Source organism: Echeneis naucrates, chromosome 3, assembly GCF_900963305.1.
Source record: "Echeneis naucrates chromosome 3, fEcheNa1.1, whole genome shotgun sequence".
In the NCBI taxonomy this organism is placed as follows: Eukaryota; Metazoa; Chordata; class Actinopteri; order Carangiformes; family Echeneidae; genus Echeneis; species Echeneis naucrates.
In genome coordinates, this window is record NC_042513.1 from 6,211,720 (window position 1) to 6,232,810 (window position 21,091).

The window sequence follows — 21,091 nt, forward strand, 5'->3', positions numbered from 1 at the left end:
ATTGGAATTTATGGTTTGCAACTCGCACAAAACAAGATTTACAAATGCAAGACACACAAACTTTCAAATGTGTAGTGTAAAGTCAGGCCAACAAAAATACAGAGCGAATAGAAAACGATCTGCAAACACGCATTTGAATAGAAAGAAGTTTCACTTTCATTCATTTTCTACCGATTATCCATCAGGGTCGAGGGATATACACGCGATTTTCACGTAATTCTCTTTATTGTACACAAGTATATATACAAAAGGTACGAACAAGTCATACTAAAAACAACGACAAACACAGCATATCTCTTTTGCCTGTAAAAAATCCTAAATTTAATTTACACGCATTATATTCATTCACCAGCTGTAAGGTCCTCTGCAGCTTTCCTTGTTGACGTGGACAATTTCATTTTTTAAGGAAAAATGTTCAGAAACACAAAGTGATCCCTCCACACCGCTGGCTCCGTCTGTGTGTGAAAACATGAGTGGAATCACGTGGCTCGCTATTTTTACACATACGGTGCAGCTGTGACTCTGTCCGAGCGGAAGGTCATCTGTCTGTCCCTGTAATCCGGAATAGGACACCCCCCCTGCGGAGGGAAAGTTCAACCATTAACCTGAGCACTTTGAAAGGCAAGTATGAGAATAAAAACGAAACCACCCACTATGAACTGAAGATAGGGGGCGTGAGGAACTGATTGACTGTGTGAATGTTTACTGAGTGATGATGAATGGCTGAAAAAATATTACAGAGCAATTATTGGACGCTTCAAGTTGACACCCTCAGTTTTAGACTTTTTGTTATGAGTGTTTAAAATTATTGCATGGGCCTGTGTCTTGAGTTGGTGGTGGAACTCCTGAAGATTCCCAACATTTTTATCTATGTCTCTGCCTGATGTTTCTGCTCCTACCCACAGCAACCAGGCCACACTTGGCACAGTTTCTCTCTTCAGCGTCATAATTCAAGATCTCGCGAACAAGCCCGTAGTCTGTAATCAACCCCGGGCCCTGTGTGTGTGTGTTTGTGTTGTGTCCTGTAGGGCTGAAGTGTCACTCTTCTCTCTCTAAGCCTAGCAGCACCTACAATCTGATTGTGTTGGGTTCAGGGGCTACAGTATAATGATTTTTTAAATTTGACAACAGATGCAGGAGTCGTGTTAACTTGTCAGTTACATCTGCTTGTTTGTGCTCATTTTCAAAAGCCAGAGGGAGTCTCAGGGAGGACACTCACTGGCCATGTCGACCCTCCTGCGCTGCATCTCCAGCTCTTCTGTAATTTTTCTCTGTCAAGGGGTCCGTCAGACGATACCTGGGAAGAGGCATTTCAGGACTTTCCCTGTGTTATGGGATCAAAAGGCCTCCAGAGGTAGGAATTGCACTGCTCTGCTAAAATCGCTGCTTACCCTTGCTTTATTTCCACACAATGCCAGGTCTGCGTTCTTTCCTTGGTTTGAATTTCCTACCTGCGTCAGTGGAGGAATCAGAATCTGATAATTCACTCAAGGACACAGCACTCCTTACCAGAGGAGTGGAAAACTCTAAGGATCCTGAGCTGTCTGCAACAAGTTGCTAGAGATGTTCCCAAATGTGGGAACTGTGCTGTTCTGTGGACGAGGCAGGAGCTTTGCTCACCAAGCTGTGGGCAATGCTAACATTTGAGAACAGATGAGAGGTCAGTTAAAGGTGACATAAAAAACTTCAGCTGCAGTCTGGCAGCTTTTGTTCACAGACAGTCAGTTGAGTCTGGACTCTTTGCATTGCACCTGTCATTGAATGCATGTGACGGTTTTGAAAGTTAGAGTGCTTTTTAAGTTCAGATTTTAAGCTTCTTAGTGTGGTGAGTGTAGGCCGCTCTCTGTATGCTGGCTCACAGCCAATCACCTGCTAATAATGTCTCCATGGCGGCGAGGTCATCACACCGTGTATGGAGAGAAATGTGTAACCTGACACTGTTGGCAGTCGTACAATCTCAGTTCTACACACATGCTGTCCTGTGTTGTGGCACAAAAATCAAAGGCACAAAATGCAATCATTTCTAATCCTTTCTTTTTTAACCAACATGTTCTAATATCTAGTTATATTTATGTTTTTGTCTTCAAAGACTCTTGAAGGTATCTCATTACTTTCCATGTTTTGCAACTACAACTATTATTGGGTTTGTGTCTGCTAAGGTGTGCTCTACAAGGATGTGGTGGTGGGTGTTCCTAAGGAGACAGTACAAAGTGAACGTCGCGTGGCATTGTCACCTGCGGGGGTGCAGGCGTTAGTCAAACAGGGATTCAAGGTGCAGGTGGAGAGTGGAGCTGGCGAGGAATCAAAGTTTTCTGACCAACAATACACCGAAGCTGGAGCCACCATCACTGATGTCAAGGGAGCCTTTGGCTCAGACTTGGTCCTTAAGGTTTGCCCATTTGGTTTTTGGTAGTGTGTTTGTGTCTAGAAATTGCTGAATTTCCACTCATTATTTGTAACATTTCCATTTTGCTTTAGGTTCGAGCCCCCAGTATGAGTGAGGCTGACCTCCTGAAACCTAAGAATACCTTGGTGAGCTTCATTTATCCAGCACAGAATCCAGAGCTGATGAAGAAACTGTCAGAGAGACAGAGCACTGTGCTCGCCATGGACCAGGTGCCCAGAGTCACCATCGCACAGGGCTACGATGCACTCAGCTCCATGGCTAACATTGCTGGGTAAAAACAAATTACCGTTACATGTAGTTTCATATGTTTGTAGTTGCTCAGGAATTTCTAATGAAAATAAATAAACCTTGAGTTTTTTTTTTTCTTTTTTTTTAGGTACAAGGCTGTTATTTTGGCTGCCAACCACTTTGGAAGGTTTTTCACTGGTCAGATCACAGCTGCAGGAAAAGTACCCCCAGCTAAGGTAAGGACGTACGTATAGTACAGGCCAACAGTCAGGGTGACCAGATCCCAACAAACCGAATGTGGGACAACGAGTATGTTTGTGTGGGACAATATGGGACACGTTACCTACACCGAGAGGTAGTCTAAAATGTTGATGTAATGTCTAGCTACCTTAAAAAAAATAAACATTTTTATTCTGCTCATTTTATTCTGTAACATCTCACTGTTTTGCCCTCTGGTTGCTGTGCCTCTTCAAGTCGTATTCCCCTTTGTGTGAAACTGAAAAATAACTGGCAAATTTCTGAAAAAACTCTCTGAGAATCGCCTTGCACCGACTTCACCCAATTATAAGCTGTTTCCCAGTCTTTGTTGCATTTCCTTTTCTTTGTGTTACCATATTAATTCCTCCTAAAAGTGCATTGTGACTTTTGCGGTGCTTTGCAATTTTCCCTTTTGGGCGTAGCCTGGCAGCAAAGGCGGTGACAGGTTAAGCTGCGCTTGACACCCATGTGTGCCCAGTTTGATTGACGTTAAACACAGCTGCGTGATGACAGCCTTCCCTGCTTTCTTCACAGCCATTGCATAAAAGCCAGATTTTAGAAAAGCGTCTGTGCTGCAGTGGTTTGACTTTTGAAAACTAGAGTCAATCAAAATGCGGGACATCGTCTCAATATGTGGGATGCAGAAAAAGGGATGAAAATGCTGTGCAGGACACCTGGTCACCCTATCAACGGTAGTGATTTCATCTGCTCACAGTATTTGCTTTTTCTTGCCAGTATATCTTAAATAGAATAAATAGAATAGGTAATGGAGGACTGTGCCAGTTTCCTGGCTCCACAGTAATGTATATGAATGTAATTTCTGTTCAGGTCCTGGTTATTGGTGGTGGAGTGGCTGGTTTAGCAGCAGCAGGTGCAGCTAAGTCAATGGGAGCTATAGTCAGAGGATTTGACACCAGGTATGAGAGAGATTTATTAAAAAAAAAACAAAACAAAACATCATCACTCAGAGGGATAATTTTAACAATAACTGTTTCTTGTCTGTCAGACCAGCAGCCCTGGAGCAGTTCAAGTCATTTGGGGCAGAGCCTTTAGAAGTAAACATCAAAGAGTCTGGAGAGGGAGTCGGAGGCTACGCCAAAGAGATGTCTAAGGAGTTCATTGAAGCCGAGATGGCCCTTTTCGCCAAGCAGTGTAAAGAGGTCGACATTATCATCAGCACTGCCCTGATTCCAGGTCAGTCACTGTGAAATCCACTCCTTATCCTGTCATTTATGTTTTCAGGTTAAAGCTGCGTTAATCAGCTTTTTGAATTGTTCTTATTGAACAATACCCAGTGGCAATCATCAGTACTTGTTGCCAGTGTTGTCCAACAATAGCTTGGATGACCCATCAACAGCTGACAGTTCAACTCTTAGATTGGTCAAAAAACAAACAAACAGCTAAAGACCCAGATGTAGGAGCAGGAGTTACCAGGTACTGAACCAGGAAAAACGTGAATACATTTTGGAACTTGCAGTGTCAGCTGGCCAAACGCAAGACCTAACTTGATGCTCATTTTACTTTGTGTTTGATGATTGTTTGTGTTAGAAAGAAATGACTTGCTATGTTGTCCATAACAACCCAATTAGCTTGTTGTTTTTCTTCTCTCTGTCTGCATCTGTAATATGGAGCCATCACACACTGATTTACGAACATATGATCCATCTCATTCCTCTGATTCATGTTCACATGCAGGGAAACGGGCTCCCATTCTGATCAAGAAGGAGTTTGTGGATTCAATGAAGGACGGCTCTGTGGTGGTGGATTTGGCTGCAGAAGCCGGCGGCAACATCGAGACCACCAAGCCGGGTGAGCTGTATGTTTACAAGGTAAGTTTTCTGCCTAGAAAACAAATTTTGGGTCTTAATTTTTTTTTTAACATGTGTTTAAAAATTCCCTAACAGCAGAAATTTCTTTTAATGCCCAGGGAGTCACACATGTTGGCTACACAGACCTGCCCAGCCGCATGGCCAGCCAGGCCAGCACTCTCTATTCAAATAACATCCTGAAGCTACTGAAGGCCATTAGCCCAGACAAGGAATACTTCCACTATGAGCCCACAGACGAATTTGACTATGGAACAATTGACCATGTCATTCGTGGGACTCTTGTTATGAAGGTGGGTTTTTATTTACTATAAATATTATAACAGCCTCCCTCTCTGCTGGCATCTTCTGCTCTCAGCATGAACTATCAGATCCTGTCATGCTGCGATACTGTGCCAAATGAGTACTAAAAACCTGATCCCAGCTGGGAATAGCTCATGTTGGATTTCAGCAAGAATGTTATGATCATTTCAAAATATACTTTTCCAGGAATTTTGGCTTTGACATATTGTTTATGGCAAAGAGAGCATGCAACCTCAACAGGACATATCAGTTTACCCCATTTAAACTAAGCATTATTCAAGCTGCTTAAAAGAGAATTTATCTTAAAAACCACTACTGGTAACTGGTTTGTGATTGCTGTTTGTTCAGTATAATCTCCTATGCAGGCCATGGGTTTGTATTTTGAGTGCTCCCACACATCTAGGCAAGATCTCCCACAATGCAAGACCAAGTCTTGATGTGCGTTTCTCACGCAAAACTCTGTGGATGTTCTTTGTTCTCTCACACTGGTCCTCTTGTGTGTTTTCTGCTGTACCTAGGACGGCAAGAATATATTCCCATCTCCTCTCCCTAAAACAGCCCCACCAGCCCCAGTAAAACAGAAATCAGTCGGAGAGTTGGAGGCTGAGAAGGCAGCAGCAATTTCTCCCTTCAACCGCACCTTAACCTCCGCTGGAATCTACACTTCAGGTCAGACATGACTGGCAGCATCTGGCAGAATGAGGATGAGAATTTTTTTTTTTTTTTTTCAGTTTCAATTTCTATTTTAAAAAATAAATGGAAATCATAATTAAGTCAAATTGAAAAATTATAACATTCTATTAATTATAAAGTAAAAAGGCCAAACAATTCAAAGGTTCAACAAAGTAAAAATTTGCTGCTTTTCCTTGTTGTAAATTGTCAACTGAGTACATTTGGGTTTGGCCTGTTGGTTAGATCAGCAAAGCAATTCGAGGACAACCAACTTAGCATGAACTATCAGATCATATCAAATGAATTTTTTTTTTTTTTTTTAAATTGGGAGAAATCATTGGTGCATTTAAAAATGAAATGTTTGCAAACCTAGTTTCAAAGAGTACCTCTTTTGGAATCTTAATTTGGAAAAATTGACCTTTATTGGCAAGAGAATTGAGATTACTAGACCTTATGATTACCTAGAACCTAGATCATCATACTTGCATAACATGTTATGAAACTACAGAGGTGTATTACTTTCCTATTCAGTTATCCCACTAAATTAATGGAAAATGCTTGCAAAAACAACTGAAACTGCACGTGTTCCCACTACAGCAAAATGGAAAATGCTACACGTACTCATAGACACAACAACAATTACAACAACACTGCTAAATGTTTTTGTAGGTCTGTCCACCTGTCTCCTTCTGGGCATCATATCCCCCAACTCCGCATTCACTCAGATGGTCACAACCTTCGGCTTGGCTGGGATAGTGGGATACCACACTGTGTGGGGCGTGACCCCCGCTCTGCACTCACCCCTCATGTCTGTTACCAATGCCATCTCAGGTTCGGAGTTAGTGTTTTTTGTTTGTTTGTCTGATAGATTTTTTTTTTTTTTTAAATATATAATTTTTCATCTTGTTTCTACGCTCTGCCTGTTCCCACTGCTCAGGTCTGACAGCAGTAGGTGGTCTGGTGCTGATGGGTGGAGGTCTCACACCTTCCACCTTGCCTGAGACGCTTGCACTGGCTGCTGCATTTGTGTCCTCCATCAACATTGCTGGTCTGATATTCAACACAAAAAGAACATTTTGCCTTGTCTGCTTGTAAAAAAAAACCCAACAAAACATTGTTTTTTGTTTTTCTGCAGGTGGTTTTCTGATCACTCAGAGGATGTTGGACATGTTCAAACGTCCCACAGACCCCCCCGAGTACAATTACCTGTACATGCTGCCTGGGGCTGCCTTTGTTGGAGGATATGGAGCTTCAGTGGCAGCTGGATACAGCATTGAGCAGGTGATTGATTACAAAGTGATTTGTTGGTACAATTGATTGCTTCTCAAAGCTGAATTTTCTTGGTTTGTTTGTATTTGATTTTGTTATCAGTTGCAACTGCTGCTTTTGTAGCTTATGTAACTAATTTCACACATCTGGCAAGTGATTCTGTCGGTAGATATTAGGGTAGAAAATGTAATTAAAATGATAAAAAGTGAGAAAACATTCAGTAATGAAACTTTTTGCATTGCCAGTAGACTGAACCCAAAAATATCTGGGTTCAGTCTGGAAAAAAAAAAAAATCTGTTAATTTTCTGATGATCAACAGTGTGATTGTCTTATCATAACAGCTCATGTTTTTACACGTACATAATAAAAAAAAAAAAAATTATAATTTTTATTGATTTCACATAAACAAACAATACAGCACAGATACAACCAAACTGCAAAACAAAAATACACCAATTCACTTACATGAATTCACATACACATACATTAGTGAAAGCAAAATATGGTTGTCCTTTCTGCAGCTAGTCAACAAGATCACCAGGAAGGCAGTTCAGGAAAGGTTTCCAGACACTGTAAAACAAATTGTCATTGCCCTTTAACGTAGCACTGAGGGGTTCCCTTGGAAAAACCTTGTATATTTCCTTCTACCACTGTGTGACAGAAAGGGTTTTTTCTTTAATCCATTGAAATAGAACACATCTCCTAGCTAAAGGGGGTTTAACCATTAATGTAAGCGGTCCTGCAGTTATTAAGAACTGCACCACAGGTATATTCAGAAGAAATACTGTTTTTTGTGGAAGATTGAGCTGAGCTCCTTAGTGATATTTTTCCAGTATCTGGCTATCCAGCGATAGTATGCCCCTACCTCTTTTTTACATTTCAGGCATAGGGGGCACTTCTCGGGATTAATTTTGTTTAGAAAGTGAGGGGTGCATTGTAGTCTGTGTTGTATCCTGTTCTGGCTTTCTCTGAGTCTGTGACAGGTAAAAAATTTCTTTTCAGATTCAAAGGCGTCTGACCATGTGTTGACATCAAGGTCAACCTCCAGGTCTCAGTCATATGCCTGCTGGCAGTGACAGGATTAACAGAATACAGTTTTGCATAAAACAGGGAAATTTTCTACTGTTCATGGCAGTTAAATTCAAATTAAGAAGGAAGCTATTGACTGGGCTAACTATTGGTTAGTCTGTTGGGAATATAAATTTAGTTTTTACAAAGTTTCGCACCTGGAGAAAATGATTGTGTGGTATTCTGTATTTAGCTGTGTGAATGACGTCAAATGACCATTTTCAAATTTATGTACACTATATTCAGCTATAAATCTCAGGTCCCTTGAGTACCAGTCACCAAAAATGCTTCCCCCTACACCAGAGGGAAATGCATTATTTTGGGTTAAAGGTTTGAAGAAAAAAAAAAGGGATTTCTTTTAATCCTTGCTGATCATTTAAGGACACCTCATTGAGTGACGGTAAATATCAATGTGACCAAGTGCTACACAAGCAAGTTTGATTTGTGTTTCCTACCTCAGATGATATACCTGGGCTCAGGTTTATGCTGTGTTGGGGCGCTGGCAGGCCTCTCTGCCCAGGGCACAAGCCGCCTGGGGAACGCCCTGGGCATGATGGGAGTGGCAGGGGGTATTGCTGCAACCCTCGGTGCGCTCAAACCCTCACCAGAGCTGCTGTCACAGATGTCTCTAGCCATGGCCACTGGGGGAACCCTGGGTATGTGGCTCACTGCTTTCTGTGGATTTTCCACTGAGGCGTAAGTGATGTGTTCTGCTCTTCCCTAACATTTGACAAACAAGAGTCTCGCCCTGCTTCTCGCAGCTTCTCTGGGTTCTAGTTTTCATTAAAGACAAAAATAAAAACTTTATGTCTACTTTGAAGTCCAACAGTTCATTTAGAAGTCATTACAAGGCCATCATGAACTACTTACATGTTATTAACTTTGCATGTGCCTCATTTTGTTTTGAAAGAGAGTGAGCTTTCTTGCTAATTCATAGCAGAACATCAATGATCCTGTCCAGTTACAATTTGTGCATTTCGTCATCATGTCTGAACATTGTACATGTTAATAGTAATTTAAGAAAGCAGGCAATAGAACATGAGCGTTTACTCTGTGCTAAATTAGTATCCCTATATTTTCAAGAAAACACACTTAAACACTTAAATCAGAACTCATCAGATTGGCTTTGAAGATTTGGCTCCGTAACTGAAAACAGGTGTCTGTCTTTTAAACATTTGCTTTTTTAGTTTGTTTTTTTTTTTTTACTTTTTTCTTTTTATTATTTAACCTCAAGCAGTGTGTGCAAGACAAGTTTACTGCCTGGTGTTTGATTTAGCCAAACACAGTAACTCACTGAGACTTTTCGTTCTTTTGGTTAATCTTTATTTCTCCACTGCAGGTCTGACCATTGCCAAGCGCATTGAAATCTCAGACCTGCCACAGCTTGTGGCAGCCTTCCACAGCCTTGTAGGGTTGGCAGCTGTTCTCACCTGCATTGCTGAGTTCATGATTGAGTACCCCCACCTAGAAACTCACCCAGCTGCTGGTGTTCTCAAGACAGTGGCGTATCTGGGCACCTATATTGGAGGTGTCACCTTCAGCGGCTCACTGGTGGCCTATGGCAAGCTTCAAGGTAATGGATTTTGTGTAGTTTATGTGTGTGTGTGTGTGTGTGTGTGTGTGTATATATATGTGTGTGTGTGTGTGTGTGTGTGTGTGTGTATTGGGCAAAATTTAAAGTCAGGAGACTGTGTCCTTTTCAAGTCTCATCACTGCTCCGAATTTAACACACTAATATCTATATAAACACACCAAGCCTTATGTCCTCTGGTACTGATTGTCTCTTTCATCTAGTCAAAGCCAAAGATCCAACAGTAAATCCAGGCTCAGACTCTGGGCTTGTGTGCATGTCTCAGCAGTCACAAATTTACATTGCAATGTAAATGGTCAGAGGAACACATGCAAAGCTCTTTGGTAACTTGTTATGACTATGGCAGGGTAGTGGCTGCATGGCTATGGCTGGTGGATGGCAGCTGTCTGATTTATGGATGGGACAGACTCTGCTGACAGCTGATTAGAGGCCTCCAGAGAGAAATCTGGAAGTTTGAGACTGCTGACACAGCTCAGGAGAAACCATGTTTCATGCTTTATCATGTCACATTATTGCCCTTTAGCCTCAGAGAAGAGTGGCAATAATTTGTCTAAAATCAAAGATTTTTTTTTTTGCTGTAGGTATCCTGAACTCTGCGCCACTGATGCTGCCGGGACGACATGTGTTGAACGCCAGCTTAATGGCTGCGTCAGTGGGAGGCATGGTGCCTTTTATGCTCAGCTCCAGCTATGGTACAGGCATGGGGTGTCTACTGGGAGTGTCTGGGCTTTCCACTGTCATGGTGGGTTTTCACTAAATATGTGAAGTAGAAACAAATTAAAATTAAGTCTCACACTGAAGATGGGCAGCCATATATATATATATATATATATATATATATATATATATGAACTCCATTCCATGTCATTTTGGACTTGGTTTTGACTGACTCAATTTTTGTTACTTCTCTGTTTTACTTTTTGCCATCTTCTCAAAACTCCCTGTAGGGTGTAACCCTGACAGCAGCCATCGGGGGCGCTGACATGCCCGTGGTCATAACCGTTTTGAACAGCTATTCTGGATGGGCACTCTGTGCTGAAGGTTTCTTACTTGACAACAATCTCATGACGATTGTGGGAGCTCTGATTGGCTCCTCTGGTGCCATCCTCTCCTACATCATGTGTGTGGTGAGTAAACAAACGCGGATCCACACGCGCATGATTTCTACCCTGTACACTCAGCCTGACTTATTCTCCTCTTCTCCGAGGCCATGAACCGCTCCCTGGCCAATGTGATTCTGGGTGGGTATGGCACCACCTCCACAGCAGGTGGTAAGCCAATGGAGATTGTCGGCACTCACACTGAGGTTAATGTCGACCAGACGATTGACATAATCAAAGAAGCCAACAGCATCATCATCACTCCAGGTACACACCACCCAAGGCACAGAACATGATTTAGAAGTTCCCTGGGAATGTTGAAGAGCAATTAAATTTAAAATTAACACAGAAGCTCATTAGAACTGATTTAACCTATCAATAAAGTTGACATGTTGTTATTTCAGGTTTTATTTATACGTTTATTTTTTTGCTTTCTTTCCCCCAGACCTTTAATACTGTATCATTGGAACATTCAGTGTCACATGTTGAGTTAAGATTGACACAGCACAACAAGCGATGGTGTCGCTTTTATTCTAGGATTTCTACATATTTGTCTAAACTTGGTGCAAATCAGCAGAGCTCGAGGTCTAAAACGCTAATCTTTCTTACTTTAATTTATTTTTGTTTTTCAGACAGACTTTGATGTGCATAATCATTGGAGTTCCCATTTTAGGATAAGATAAGATAAGAAGCTTTATTGTCATTGTTCAGAATACAATGAAATTTCACTTGGCATCTCTTGGATAGCAACTACATGTCACATTCAAAATACAGTCAAGAATAATTGAAAACGGCACCAAAAATAAAATGCAATTAAATTAAATGTTTTACATAAATAGTTATATACATAGCCTGTGCAAATAGGTTTATAGCAGTTGTCCATTGGGCTGTAAGGTAGTAGTTGTGCATGCGTGTGTGTGTGTGTAGTGGTGGTGGGGGGTGTCATGAGTCCTGCAGCAGTCTCTTCACAGCCATGGGGAAGAAGCTGTTTTTCAGCCGGTTTTATATTCCAATGAAAACCAGTTAGCCTTTAGTGGAGGAGACTCTGCAGACAAGCTGTTCTGTGTATGAAGCCAGTATAACTGTTGACTTTATCAGCACCATTACTTCAAACGAATCGTTTTAAGAAAGATTGAACGGTAGCAGTTTTAAAACCAAACCAACGTTACGCCTCCAAAAGTCAATTGCCTTTTGGCAGAAATTACATGTTTTGCACACACGTTGTACGCATTAAGGTGCCTCAAAACTTGGATTCTGTGGCTCCTCAATTGAGCTGCGGTGTTTCTGTCTCTCAACCTTTGACACCAAACGCTCGCCACTTCCATGAACTTAACTTGAAAGAAGCGGCCTGCTCTGCTGAAATGCAGCAGGTCTGGAGATGCTGGAAGCATCTCAGAAATGGTCAGGATCTTGGATTGATTGATGCAGTTGTAATTGATTAAAAGTTAGAATACTGAAACACAGTGATCCTCAAGAGGGAGCAGTTTGCCCATAAATAATCAAACAGCCGCCAGGTGTCTCATGATGCATTGACAATGAACAGTACAAAAAGTCTTTTGGAACATGTTGGTTAGCAAGATGTACTCATTTTTAGTGTGAGGTGGTGACTTTGTCCTGATTTATTATGGACAAAAATCCAGACAACTCAGTCTGACAACTGGGGGTCATTGAGTCATTGGTGCAAAAGGAACTTTGCACTGGTACTTTGAATAACTTGGGTCGTTGGATTGCTGTTGTTTTCCAATGGCTCCAAACCAGCACAAGGACAGCTGTGTGGTCTAACATACTGATTTGATTAGAGAAACAGTGAAAAGTCGTAAGAGCTATTGAGTCCAGACATAGGACTTCTCCATATGCTGTCAACAACAAAGCACAGCAGTGAGGAAACAGAAGGCTCCAGTTGGCTGGGGAATAAGACGATACGGGTTATGGGCAAGTGGCTTCAAAAAAAATTCAATTAGGGTTAATACTGAACTCTATGTGATACCTGACCACCAGGGTTAAATGGAGGTTATTCAGAAACTGAGAAAGGAGTTCTTTGCACGCAGATGACCCACATGCATACCAAACATGCAAAAGTTTTCTTTTAGAAAAATGTTTCTGAGACCAATGAAACTCAGTGATTTAATGCAGCGAGGAGAATTGTGGTGAAGGAGGACGGGGAGAAGAGGACAGAGGAGAGAATAGAGGGTAGATGAATAACCATTGTTTTTAGACCCCTACTCATTTTCTGAACTTTTTAGTTATGAACAATAGCTGTATCAAATTTTAGATAGTAAATATTTGTTTTCGAATAGGGCAACATACTAGGACATAAATCCAGAAAATAAAGAGCTTGGAAACTGGATAATAAGATCAAACAACCAAGACAGGATTAGAAAATCTCTAGACACTCTCTCTAGACAAAAAAAAAAAAAAGCCTTTTTTATCTGAAGATTAAGGCTGTAATTTGTATTTTCTTGTGTTTAGGTTGGGGTCTGTGTGCAGCCAAAGCCCAGTACCCAATAGCAGACATGGTGACAATGCTGAGGGAACAGGGAAAGACTGTCAGGTGAGTCTTGGCACTCAGGTTCTTCACTCATTAAACAACATTATTGCAGATTCTCATTATTCTCATTATCAAAATGGCTTCCTAAAATGGAGTCCTTCACATGAATGAATGAACGGCTGATGTGTGGAAAATATCTTCCTCCTGTTGATAAAACTGGATGAGTACAAATATGCAATATAAATCAAGTGTTTTACATGATAAATGCTTACAATTCTGTTTTTAGATTGTATTTCTTTTCTTCAAAATGTGATGCATGGTAACTATTTGGCATTTATAAAATGGTTAATAGATTCACTAGCTACTATATGATACGACTATCAATATTTAAACATTGCATCAAATAATAGAAGGCTAATGTGGTTTGTAAAGTGCTATTTTTCACAGCATTTTGCTCAAGACCTTAAATCTATACTTTTACTTACTACACTGTAATATTTCTATATTTGCTTATAATAGTAAATGACATGCACAGTCCTCCACTGCTTCCTTATTTACACACAACACCACAAGCTAAACTTGTGTCAAGAGACACAATCCTTTTTACTTGTGGAGCCTTATAAAATGGGGATCATTCATTCTTTTACAAAAGGCTAATGTTTCAAAAGCAAGCATTTGAGCAGACATATCTCCACTAGGTTTGGTATCCACCCAGTGGCGGGGCGTATGCCTGGTCAGCTGAATGTCCTCTTGGCTGAGGCCGGTGTTCCCTATGATGTGGTGCTGGAGATGGATGAGATCAATGATGACTTCCCAGGTAAACTTTAGAGTTCTCTTTTCAATATTGACTATTACATTAGTGGTGGTCAACTTAGGCAAGGAAGTGTTAGATATTCTCAGAACAATTAAGTGTAATCTTCACACAGCACTGCCCCTTTTATCTGCATTGGCGGCAGCAGCCTTTTGATGTTTTGATATTGGGATGCCATGTTATCAAGGCAACAGTCTTGTTTTCTTAGCAACCAGGCCTGTGGCTGGGACATATCGTTATGTTTATGAGGGAGATAAGTGTGGCGCTGGGAAACTCAATATCAGGGAGAACAATTGCAGAACTTTTGGCAAGCAGTCGGTGTGCTCATCTGCCAAATGTATTAATCTGTTAAACGTCTGTGTCCCATAGAAACGGATTTGACACTGGTCATCGGAGCTAATGACACCGTAAATTCTGCAGCACAAGAAGATCCCAACTCTATAATTGCTGGCATGCCTGTCCTGGAAGTGTGGAAGTCCAAACAGGTTGGTTTTATTTATGTTTTTTTGAATGCTTATAATATTTTTGATGCACCAGCAAGAAAATTTGATATATATATTTTTTTATTATTTCTCCAGGTGATTGTGATGAAACGTACCTTGGGTGTGGGCTATGCTGCAGTGGATAACCCTATTTTCTACAAGCACAACACAGCAATGTTGCTGGGAGATGCAAAAAAGACCTGTGACAGCCTGCAAGCCAAGATCAGAGAGGCCTTCTACTAGTGAACATGGAGGACAGATACGATATTCCCAGCATTAGTTGAAAGGACATCTTTATTGGGTTTACAACAGATGAAATTATATTATGCAGGCATCAAAGGTTATTTTGTTGAAAAAAGGGACAAGAAAAACTCAAACATGAAGCTGTACTGATTTGTAAATAAAATCTTTCAAAATACCCAAGTCAAGCTTTGATCGGTTGGATTCATTCATATTACAAATTTATCAAACATGGTTCATTCATGTTTAGTAATTGCAAACAAAAATGTTTTAGACCATATTTCAATATAAATGGATGTTACAGGATCCTTCAGAAAATACGATATCCCTCAGCCAGTAATACTGGCGCTTGCGTGTGAATCTCGTCCAGTTCATTATAGTGGCTTGCAGCTAGCTGATTTTTTTTTTCCTCTCAAAGCATTCTTCAGCATTTTCCAGCAGAAACTTTGGCTTTGTTCACAACCGAATGCAGGTAGGAGTAGAAGAAAAGAAGGTTATCATATTCTCCATTATACTCCAGAGAGAGGCAATGCTCGTGGAAGTCAGTGAGGAAATAATAAATTGCCTCAATTGTAGATAGGTATGTGTCAGGTTTGCCCTTCTGATGGCGCCAGAAACACGTTTTCCTCATCTTCAGCTCTACCTGCAGTAAATCTGGAAGGTAACGCATATCAGTCAGAAAGCACATAAGAGCGCTTCATGTTCGACAGCATTGTGGGTGAGGGAAATTTGCCCCCAATTATCACCAGCAGCAAAAACTGCACAAATGAATCTTTCATGATTACCTTGCAGTCTCTCATCTGTGCTGATCTTGTTGGTCTGGTTCCATGTGCTGTCAATGAAGACCACCCTCTGTAGAGGAAACACCCTTGATGAGCCCTTTGCTTCGTTTTGGGTCCCTGACTCCAGGCTCTTGTCAGTGTATGTGGCGTCTTGAACTTCATCCCTTTTCAGCCTCTTCATGCATGGCTCGCCATATGACCTGCTGTCAGTCCTGTCAAGCAAACACTGCATCATTGCTTGAACGGAGACAGCCCCTGGACCAGGGAATACCAACACCACCTGGGTGGAGCAAAGAACAGATTCAGAGTGGAACACTGTCACACAGCCCAAAAAAAAAAAAACATAACCTAAGAAGAAAAATCCACAGCAGAAATTAGGAAAATTAACCATCAGCCTGAACAACTGGTTATTTGTTTAGTTAATGAATTTAAAAAACAAAAACACACAAACTTTTTCTGCTATTTTGATGACCTTTTAAACTTATTTAAACTTCTTACTGCTTTTCTTCTCAATATGTGATAGTGGATTGATTATCATTGGCTTTTTGGTTGTTAACCAAACAGAAGGTTAACTTTGGATTTGGAAAAAAATATATAACTCACAGGACTCAATATTTTTGTTTTCTACAAATCTACAGACCCAATAATTAATCAATTTATCAGAAAAAATTATGGATAATCAACAGTGGAAATAATTTGTTGCAGCCGCAAAGAGAAGAGCTTCATGATGACATTAAAAACATTCTCCTGATGAAAAACGACTAACCTTTTCCTTTTCAAACTCTGGTATGCAGGGGTAGGTATATATAGTGACATCAGTGGGTGACAGGATCTTGGCATGAATTGCAGTGCTTTTTCCATCTGTCTCATTTGGATGCTTGATGATGTCTATCTTCACGGGAAGCTGAGCACAAGAAAAAAAATAAAGAAGACAGTCCCCTATCAAGCACACAATGTGCCAAACTTCATAGAATTCACATGAGGCATGACTTAATATTTTCCACTACACTAAACCGCTAGTATAACAGTAAGTCCTTAGCTAAAGGCTTCTCTTAAAAGAACAATCAAGTAAGTCCTAACCTCTTACTGACCTTGATTAAGGGGATTTCTTGCAAGCTGACACCCACTAATGAGCAGCATGTGTAGCAGAAAAACATCCTTGATCCTCCACATTTAGAGCACTTCAACCTGCCCCTCTGCTGCGCTTTCACCAGCACTGCATGTGATGCCAATTTTAGACCTTGGAGAGGCTGCTTGGCGAGCTTGCAAGTGTCTGACGAATCACTTGAGACTGTTGTTTTGTCACGGCAACCACGATGGAGACAATGGTCTTGATCCAGGCTACTCATGCTTGCCCTTAAAATGCTGCCAGACCAGTGATTAAATATTCGTGGGTTGTAAATTCATAGCTGAGAATGACAAAAAAAAAAACAAGCAGAATAAATATTAGCAGACAGAGATAATCCAACATTTACAAAACTTGAGTCGCCGTAAAATCTCTGAATGGATTGAAACAATGCAATAAATTTAAACTATGGAACGACTGACCTTCTCAGATGAGAGCGATACCACAAAAACATTTTAAGGGTAAAAGGAAAATGGAGATCATACTTAAACTTGGAATTATTGTTGTCATATTATGTATACATATTCCTCCCATATGTACTTATTATGAAATATACTTTGTCATGTTACGATACGTCCCACTGTGCCTGGGATGACCCTGTCTGTTTTGCTCTGTTCTTTTCTAAATTTTTGTATTATATTGCTAAAACTCAATAAAAGCTGAGTTAAAGGCAGCACAGAAGTGCATATGGTAAAAAGATCAGAGACAACTATTGAGGTGAGAGTTGTTTTGTGTGTTTAAATATTAAGACTGTGGTGAGATGGGGTAAAGTCTAGGATGTCAGACACTGAAATAATACAATGTAGCTTACAGGCTTCTGGCTATGTGAACACAGAGGTTGAAGCCCACACAGAAACTACTTTCAGAAACCTCAGAGTACCACAGCATTGAAAGTAGTTCTCTGATGACCTCACTGGTTGCGATCAGTGTGTGTATTTATTTTTCTCTGTATTTTAATTATCCCCTTTCCGTAGTTTCCTCATGAAGTCTACACTATTTTTATTTCTTCTCTTTATGGGCATATTTATCTGTTAAAGTAAACTCTAAATAGTATTTCTTGTTTTATCAACAACAACCAAACTTTACTGGCATGAATGTATCAACATTCAAAATATTGATGAACAAATATATATTTGCTCAATAATGTTTTTAATGTTGATACAGTTTGACATAGCATCATGATTGACCAGTTTTACAGAACACTGAGAAAACAGAGACTCACTCTCTGTTGACCTAGAATTATTACTATTAGCTCACAGCATCCACTCTTTTCGGATGTTGGGACAGATCGCTGAAAAAAAAAAAAAAGAAATATTAATGTGCATTTATAAGAACTTTGCAAAACTAATGCAATCTAATACAGCCATGCAATAAATCCTTTTTACATTTTGTGCTGAAACTGTTACTTTAATTAACTTCATGGTTGCTGCATTTTGAGGGGCTGTGAAATTGTGTCCAACTCATTACATCACTGAGGAATGATCATTTATTTTCCAATAATACATCCAGTAGGTTAAAAAACAGACGCACCTCACTACATAGACTATAACCTTAAACGGTTAAATTACCGAAACATTTCTTTATGAGAAAAGTACTACTTTAACTTTCCTGGAGGACGGATTCGTCCCAGGAGCGTCACATTAAATAGTTCAAACTTGGTGGGGGAAGCGATATTCGATCAGGTGGGTTACTTTTACTTTGAAGGGACACTTTCAAGCTCATACTTGTAACTTTACATGTGAGAACATTTCTGAACGCAGGACTTTGCCTGCTAACTCCATTTTAAAAGGTAATCCGAGTAGTCTGGAGTGAGCTGTAATAGTGACAGCACAGCCTTCAGCTCACATCCCGATCCTCTGCATCTCTGCCCGTTGTGCCTCCCTCAGCAGGACGACATGTTTCACCATCGCGGGGGAAGTCACAGCACATTCAACATTACCTGTTTCATGCTAATGAAGCTAGCTCCTGTCAGCGTCCCTGCACAACATCTGACGCGTCGGCCAGGTTTGCGAAATAAAAATGACGGTTGCTCGAGTCAGATAACACCACAGACGAAGGAAAACACACGACGGTGTGCTTCCGTCGGATCGACAGCGACGCGTTCCGCTGGGCAGTCCCGATGCAGCCACACTTCCGCCATCTAGTCACTTTCACCAGCGCCAGCGTCTTCTTCTACGCCGGAAACAGTTCTACGGACAGACGCCGGCGGTGTGCAGAGAACTGACAGCCAATCCTTCAGGTGTTTTGGTAAAACTTAAGATATACGCTAACATACATAATGTTTTTTTTTTTTTTTTACCTTTCACTGAACCGACTTCTTCATTAGAAGTGATTAGACATCCCATATACTGCTCAACATGGATTACAGATAGTTCAAGTCGTTTCATTTCTTGGCAGCTGTCTTGTGTCTCTTGGTGTTGTATTTGTCTACATGCTCATTTTAGATTTACAATCTGATGGCTTTGCCTCTCTTTCTGGGAGATCTTGGTCCCCCATCACCCCTGACCTTTTGGGCTCATTCTAAACCCGTTCATCAATGGAAAGCTCCAGAAGGAAATTTCTATTCTGAGGGAAATGGAAACCTTCGCTCTGTGATTAGATTTCATAGATAGATGTCCCAGATATCTAAAAAAAACCAACAATTAACATAGGACTGAAATTGGTTGATGAATTATTTGCTAATATCATTAAAAATCTTGATGTGATTATTTTAGTAGCTGTCAAACATTAATACCATAAATAGCATACATTTCTAATACTGACCCTGATGCCTGGTAGTAAACAAGGCTTTTTGGAGGGTGTGTGGGGCCCATGGGGCTTGCCTGTTGGTAACTGATTAACCAGAGTACATATAAGGTCAAACAAAGGTAAATGAAATATTCCCACCACACAACTTTCGTCCCAGAAGTTACAAATGTGGAAATTTTTTGTAATTTGGCACAATAGGAGACTTTCTGGGCATCATTTCAGTGTCAGTGTATTTAGTTAGTAACAGAAATGTTAATGTCTTATGCAATCAAAGAAATGACATTGCGCTGTTTGATTATTTTGTTTTTCCCCTACTACAGCCAACATTTATGGGAATCGGTTTGTGCCCTTCAACGTTGTGTTGCTTGAGCAAAATTCTTGTTTCACAGATATTTCTCCAATAAGAGCTGATCAAATGGAAAGCTAGTATAAAATATTAATATGCATTTGTCTTTTTCAAAGCCAGATGTATCTGGTGTGATGGGAAACAGATTGCTTTAGATACAGATTTCATGATACCTGAACTGTCACACTTTTAATGAAACAATCATACACTCAGTTCTATGGCAAACAGATGTGGAACGAGTGAGACTTTCCATTGTCCAGTGATATTAGACTTCAAATAATTAGAAACCTGCCAAATGTAGTGAGTGCCAAGTTCCTCTGAGAATCAAAGCAATTAAAACATGCATCATACATCACACCAGACTTTCCTTCCATCCCTGAGTTGTATAGGACCTAGGAGCCTGTCCATGTGTCTTTGCTGTACAAAACATGGCCTTGGTCAAAAATATAATTTGATGGTTTTTCTCCCACAGGCACAAAGTGTCTCTGCTTTCAAAAACTAAACACTTTGTTTTTGTTTTTTTATATGCTGCTTAACATTCCATAGACAGGGCTTCTTGACTATGTCCGTGTTGCCTGTGAAATGAAATTGTCAGATTGACAAAGCAAATAGTCCATCTGTCAGCATCAAATTTAAATGGATCAACTGTCACTGATGTAATTAAAATTCATTCATTTTCCATCTTTTCTGTTTACACTTGCAAAGAGCAATTGGAAAACAAGCCGTATTACCGCATTTCACAAATGTTTGTTCTACTCTTGACAGTAGTCCAGATTAAGTCCAAAGAGAACAGTTAGCTGTTAACTGTTGATTTTTCTTGGTATTCAATGTTGTTTCCTTTTCAAAATAAAGTCAGACAAATGAAAATGTAAGAATCTGATATTGCAAATATCCTTTCTCAGGTGTATCCGGGCTAACCAACCCCTCAATGCTCATAGTAAATTCCTTGAATCAAATGCTCACTATGGATAATGCAATGTTTTTGCTTTTGTGTGCATTCCCATTAGTGCATATGTACACATATTTGTGACCACCTCGATTTTCATCTGAAAACTCATTGCACCTAAATTCAACATCAGGGTAATCCAGTAGCAAGGTTATGAAGAGATATTGGAGCGAATGCTCTGAGCAGGAGTATCTGGTTTGATTCCCAGTTAGCTAGGTGCTTTCCAGCATGTCATTCCCCATCTCTCTGACCCATGTCCTCTCTCCTTATGCTGTCTGATCAAAATATCATATAAAGACAATTAATAACTATCAAATAGCTTCTATGTAGGAATATCAATCAACTAATTTTGATCCACATGCGAGGCTCTCAGTTCAACAATGTAATATTGTAATTGTCT

General features: G+C 40.3%; 2 protein-coding genes across 3 annotated transcripts; one reads left to right on the forward strand and one right to left on the reverse strand.

The window, feature by feature from the left end:
* Positions 1–1,015: 1,015 nt before the first annotated feature.
* On the forward strand, positions 1,016–14,920 carry nnt2 (nicotinamide nucleotide transhydrogenase 2). The gene is made up of 21 exons (XM_029498363.1): positions 1,016–1,354; positions 2,160–2,389; positions 2,479–2,678; positions 2,784–2,871; positions 3,722–3,810; positions 3,900–4,087; positions 4,589–4,722; positions 4,821–5,012; positions 5,541–5,691; positions 6,364–6,525; positions 6,632–6,742; positions 6,830–6,975; positions 8,492–8,687; positions 9,371–9,604; positions 10,204–10,364; positions 10,570–10,749; positions 10,830–10,989; positions 13,192–13,273; positions 13,909–14,027; positions 14,391–14,506; positions 14,600–14,920. Exons 1-21 carry the CDS (start codon positions 1,225–1,227, stop codon positions 14,744–14,746), a joined length of 3,216 nt encoding a protein of 1,071 aa, XP_029354223.1. The 5' UTR covers positions 1,016–1,224; the 3' UTR covers positions 14,747–14,920.
* A 197-nt stretch (positions 14,921–15,117) lies between these two features.
* dtwd1 (DTW motif tRNA-uridine aminocarboxypropyltransferase 1) lies at positions 15,118–18,781 on the reverse strand. Of its 2 annotated transcripts, XM_029498365.1 has the most exons (6): positions 18,591–18,781; positions 17,874–17,942; positions 16,617–16,934; positions 16,292–16,429; positions 15,529–15,805; positions 15,118–15,397 (listed from the first exon to the last, which is right to left on the reverse strand). In XM_029498365.1, exons 3-6 carry the CDS (start codon positions 16,872–16,874, stop codon positions 15,168–15,170), a joined length of 903 nt encoding a protein of 300 aa, XP_029354225.1. In that variant the 5' UTR covers positions 16,875–16,934; positions 17,874–17,942; positions 18,591–18,781; the 3' UTR covers positions 15,118–15,167. The 2 variants fall into 2 exon arrangements, with proteins under 2 accessions (XP_029354225.1, XP_029354226.1); XM_029498366.1 differs by lacking the exon at positions 17,874–17,942.
* Positions 18,782–21,091: the final 2,310 nt, after the last annotated feature.

Bases quoted from the DNA above. Each gene is read 5' to 3' on its own strand.
- nnt2 (XM_029498363.1), top strand. From the start codon at position 1,225: ATGTCGACCCTCCTGCGCTGCATCTCCAGCTCTTCTGTAATTTTTCTC. The intron at 3,811-3,899 runs GTATGAGAGAGA...CTTGTCTGTCAG, and splicing joins GTCAGAGGATTTGACACCAG to ACCAGCAGCCCTGGAGCAGT. The intron at 10,990-13,191 runs GTACACACCACC...TCTTGTGTTTAG, and splicing joins CAGCATCATCATCACTCCAG to GTTGGGGTCTGTGTGCAGCC.
- dtwd1 (XM_029498366.1), bottom strand. From the start codon at position 16,874: ATGAGTAGCCTGGATCAAGACCATTGTCTCCATCGTGGTTGCCGTGAC. The intron at 15,806-16,291 runs GTTAGTCGTTTT...TGCTCCACCCAG, and splicing joins CAGAGTTTGAAAAGGAAAAG to GTGGTGTTGGTATTCCCTGG. The intron at 15,398-15,528 runs GTAATCATGAAA...GTTACCTTCCAG, and splicing joins CACAGATGAGAGACTGCAAG to ATTTACTGCAGGTAGAGCTG.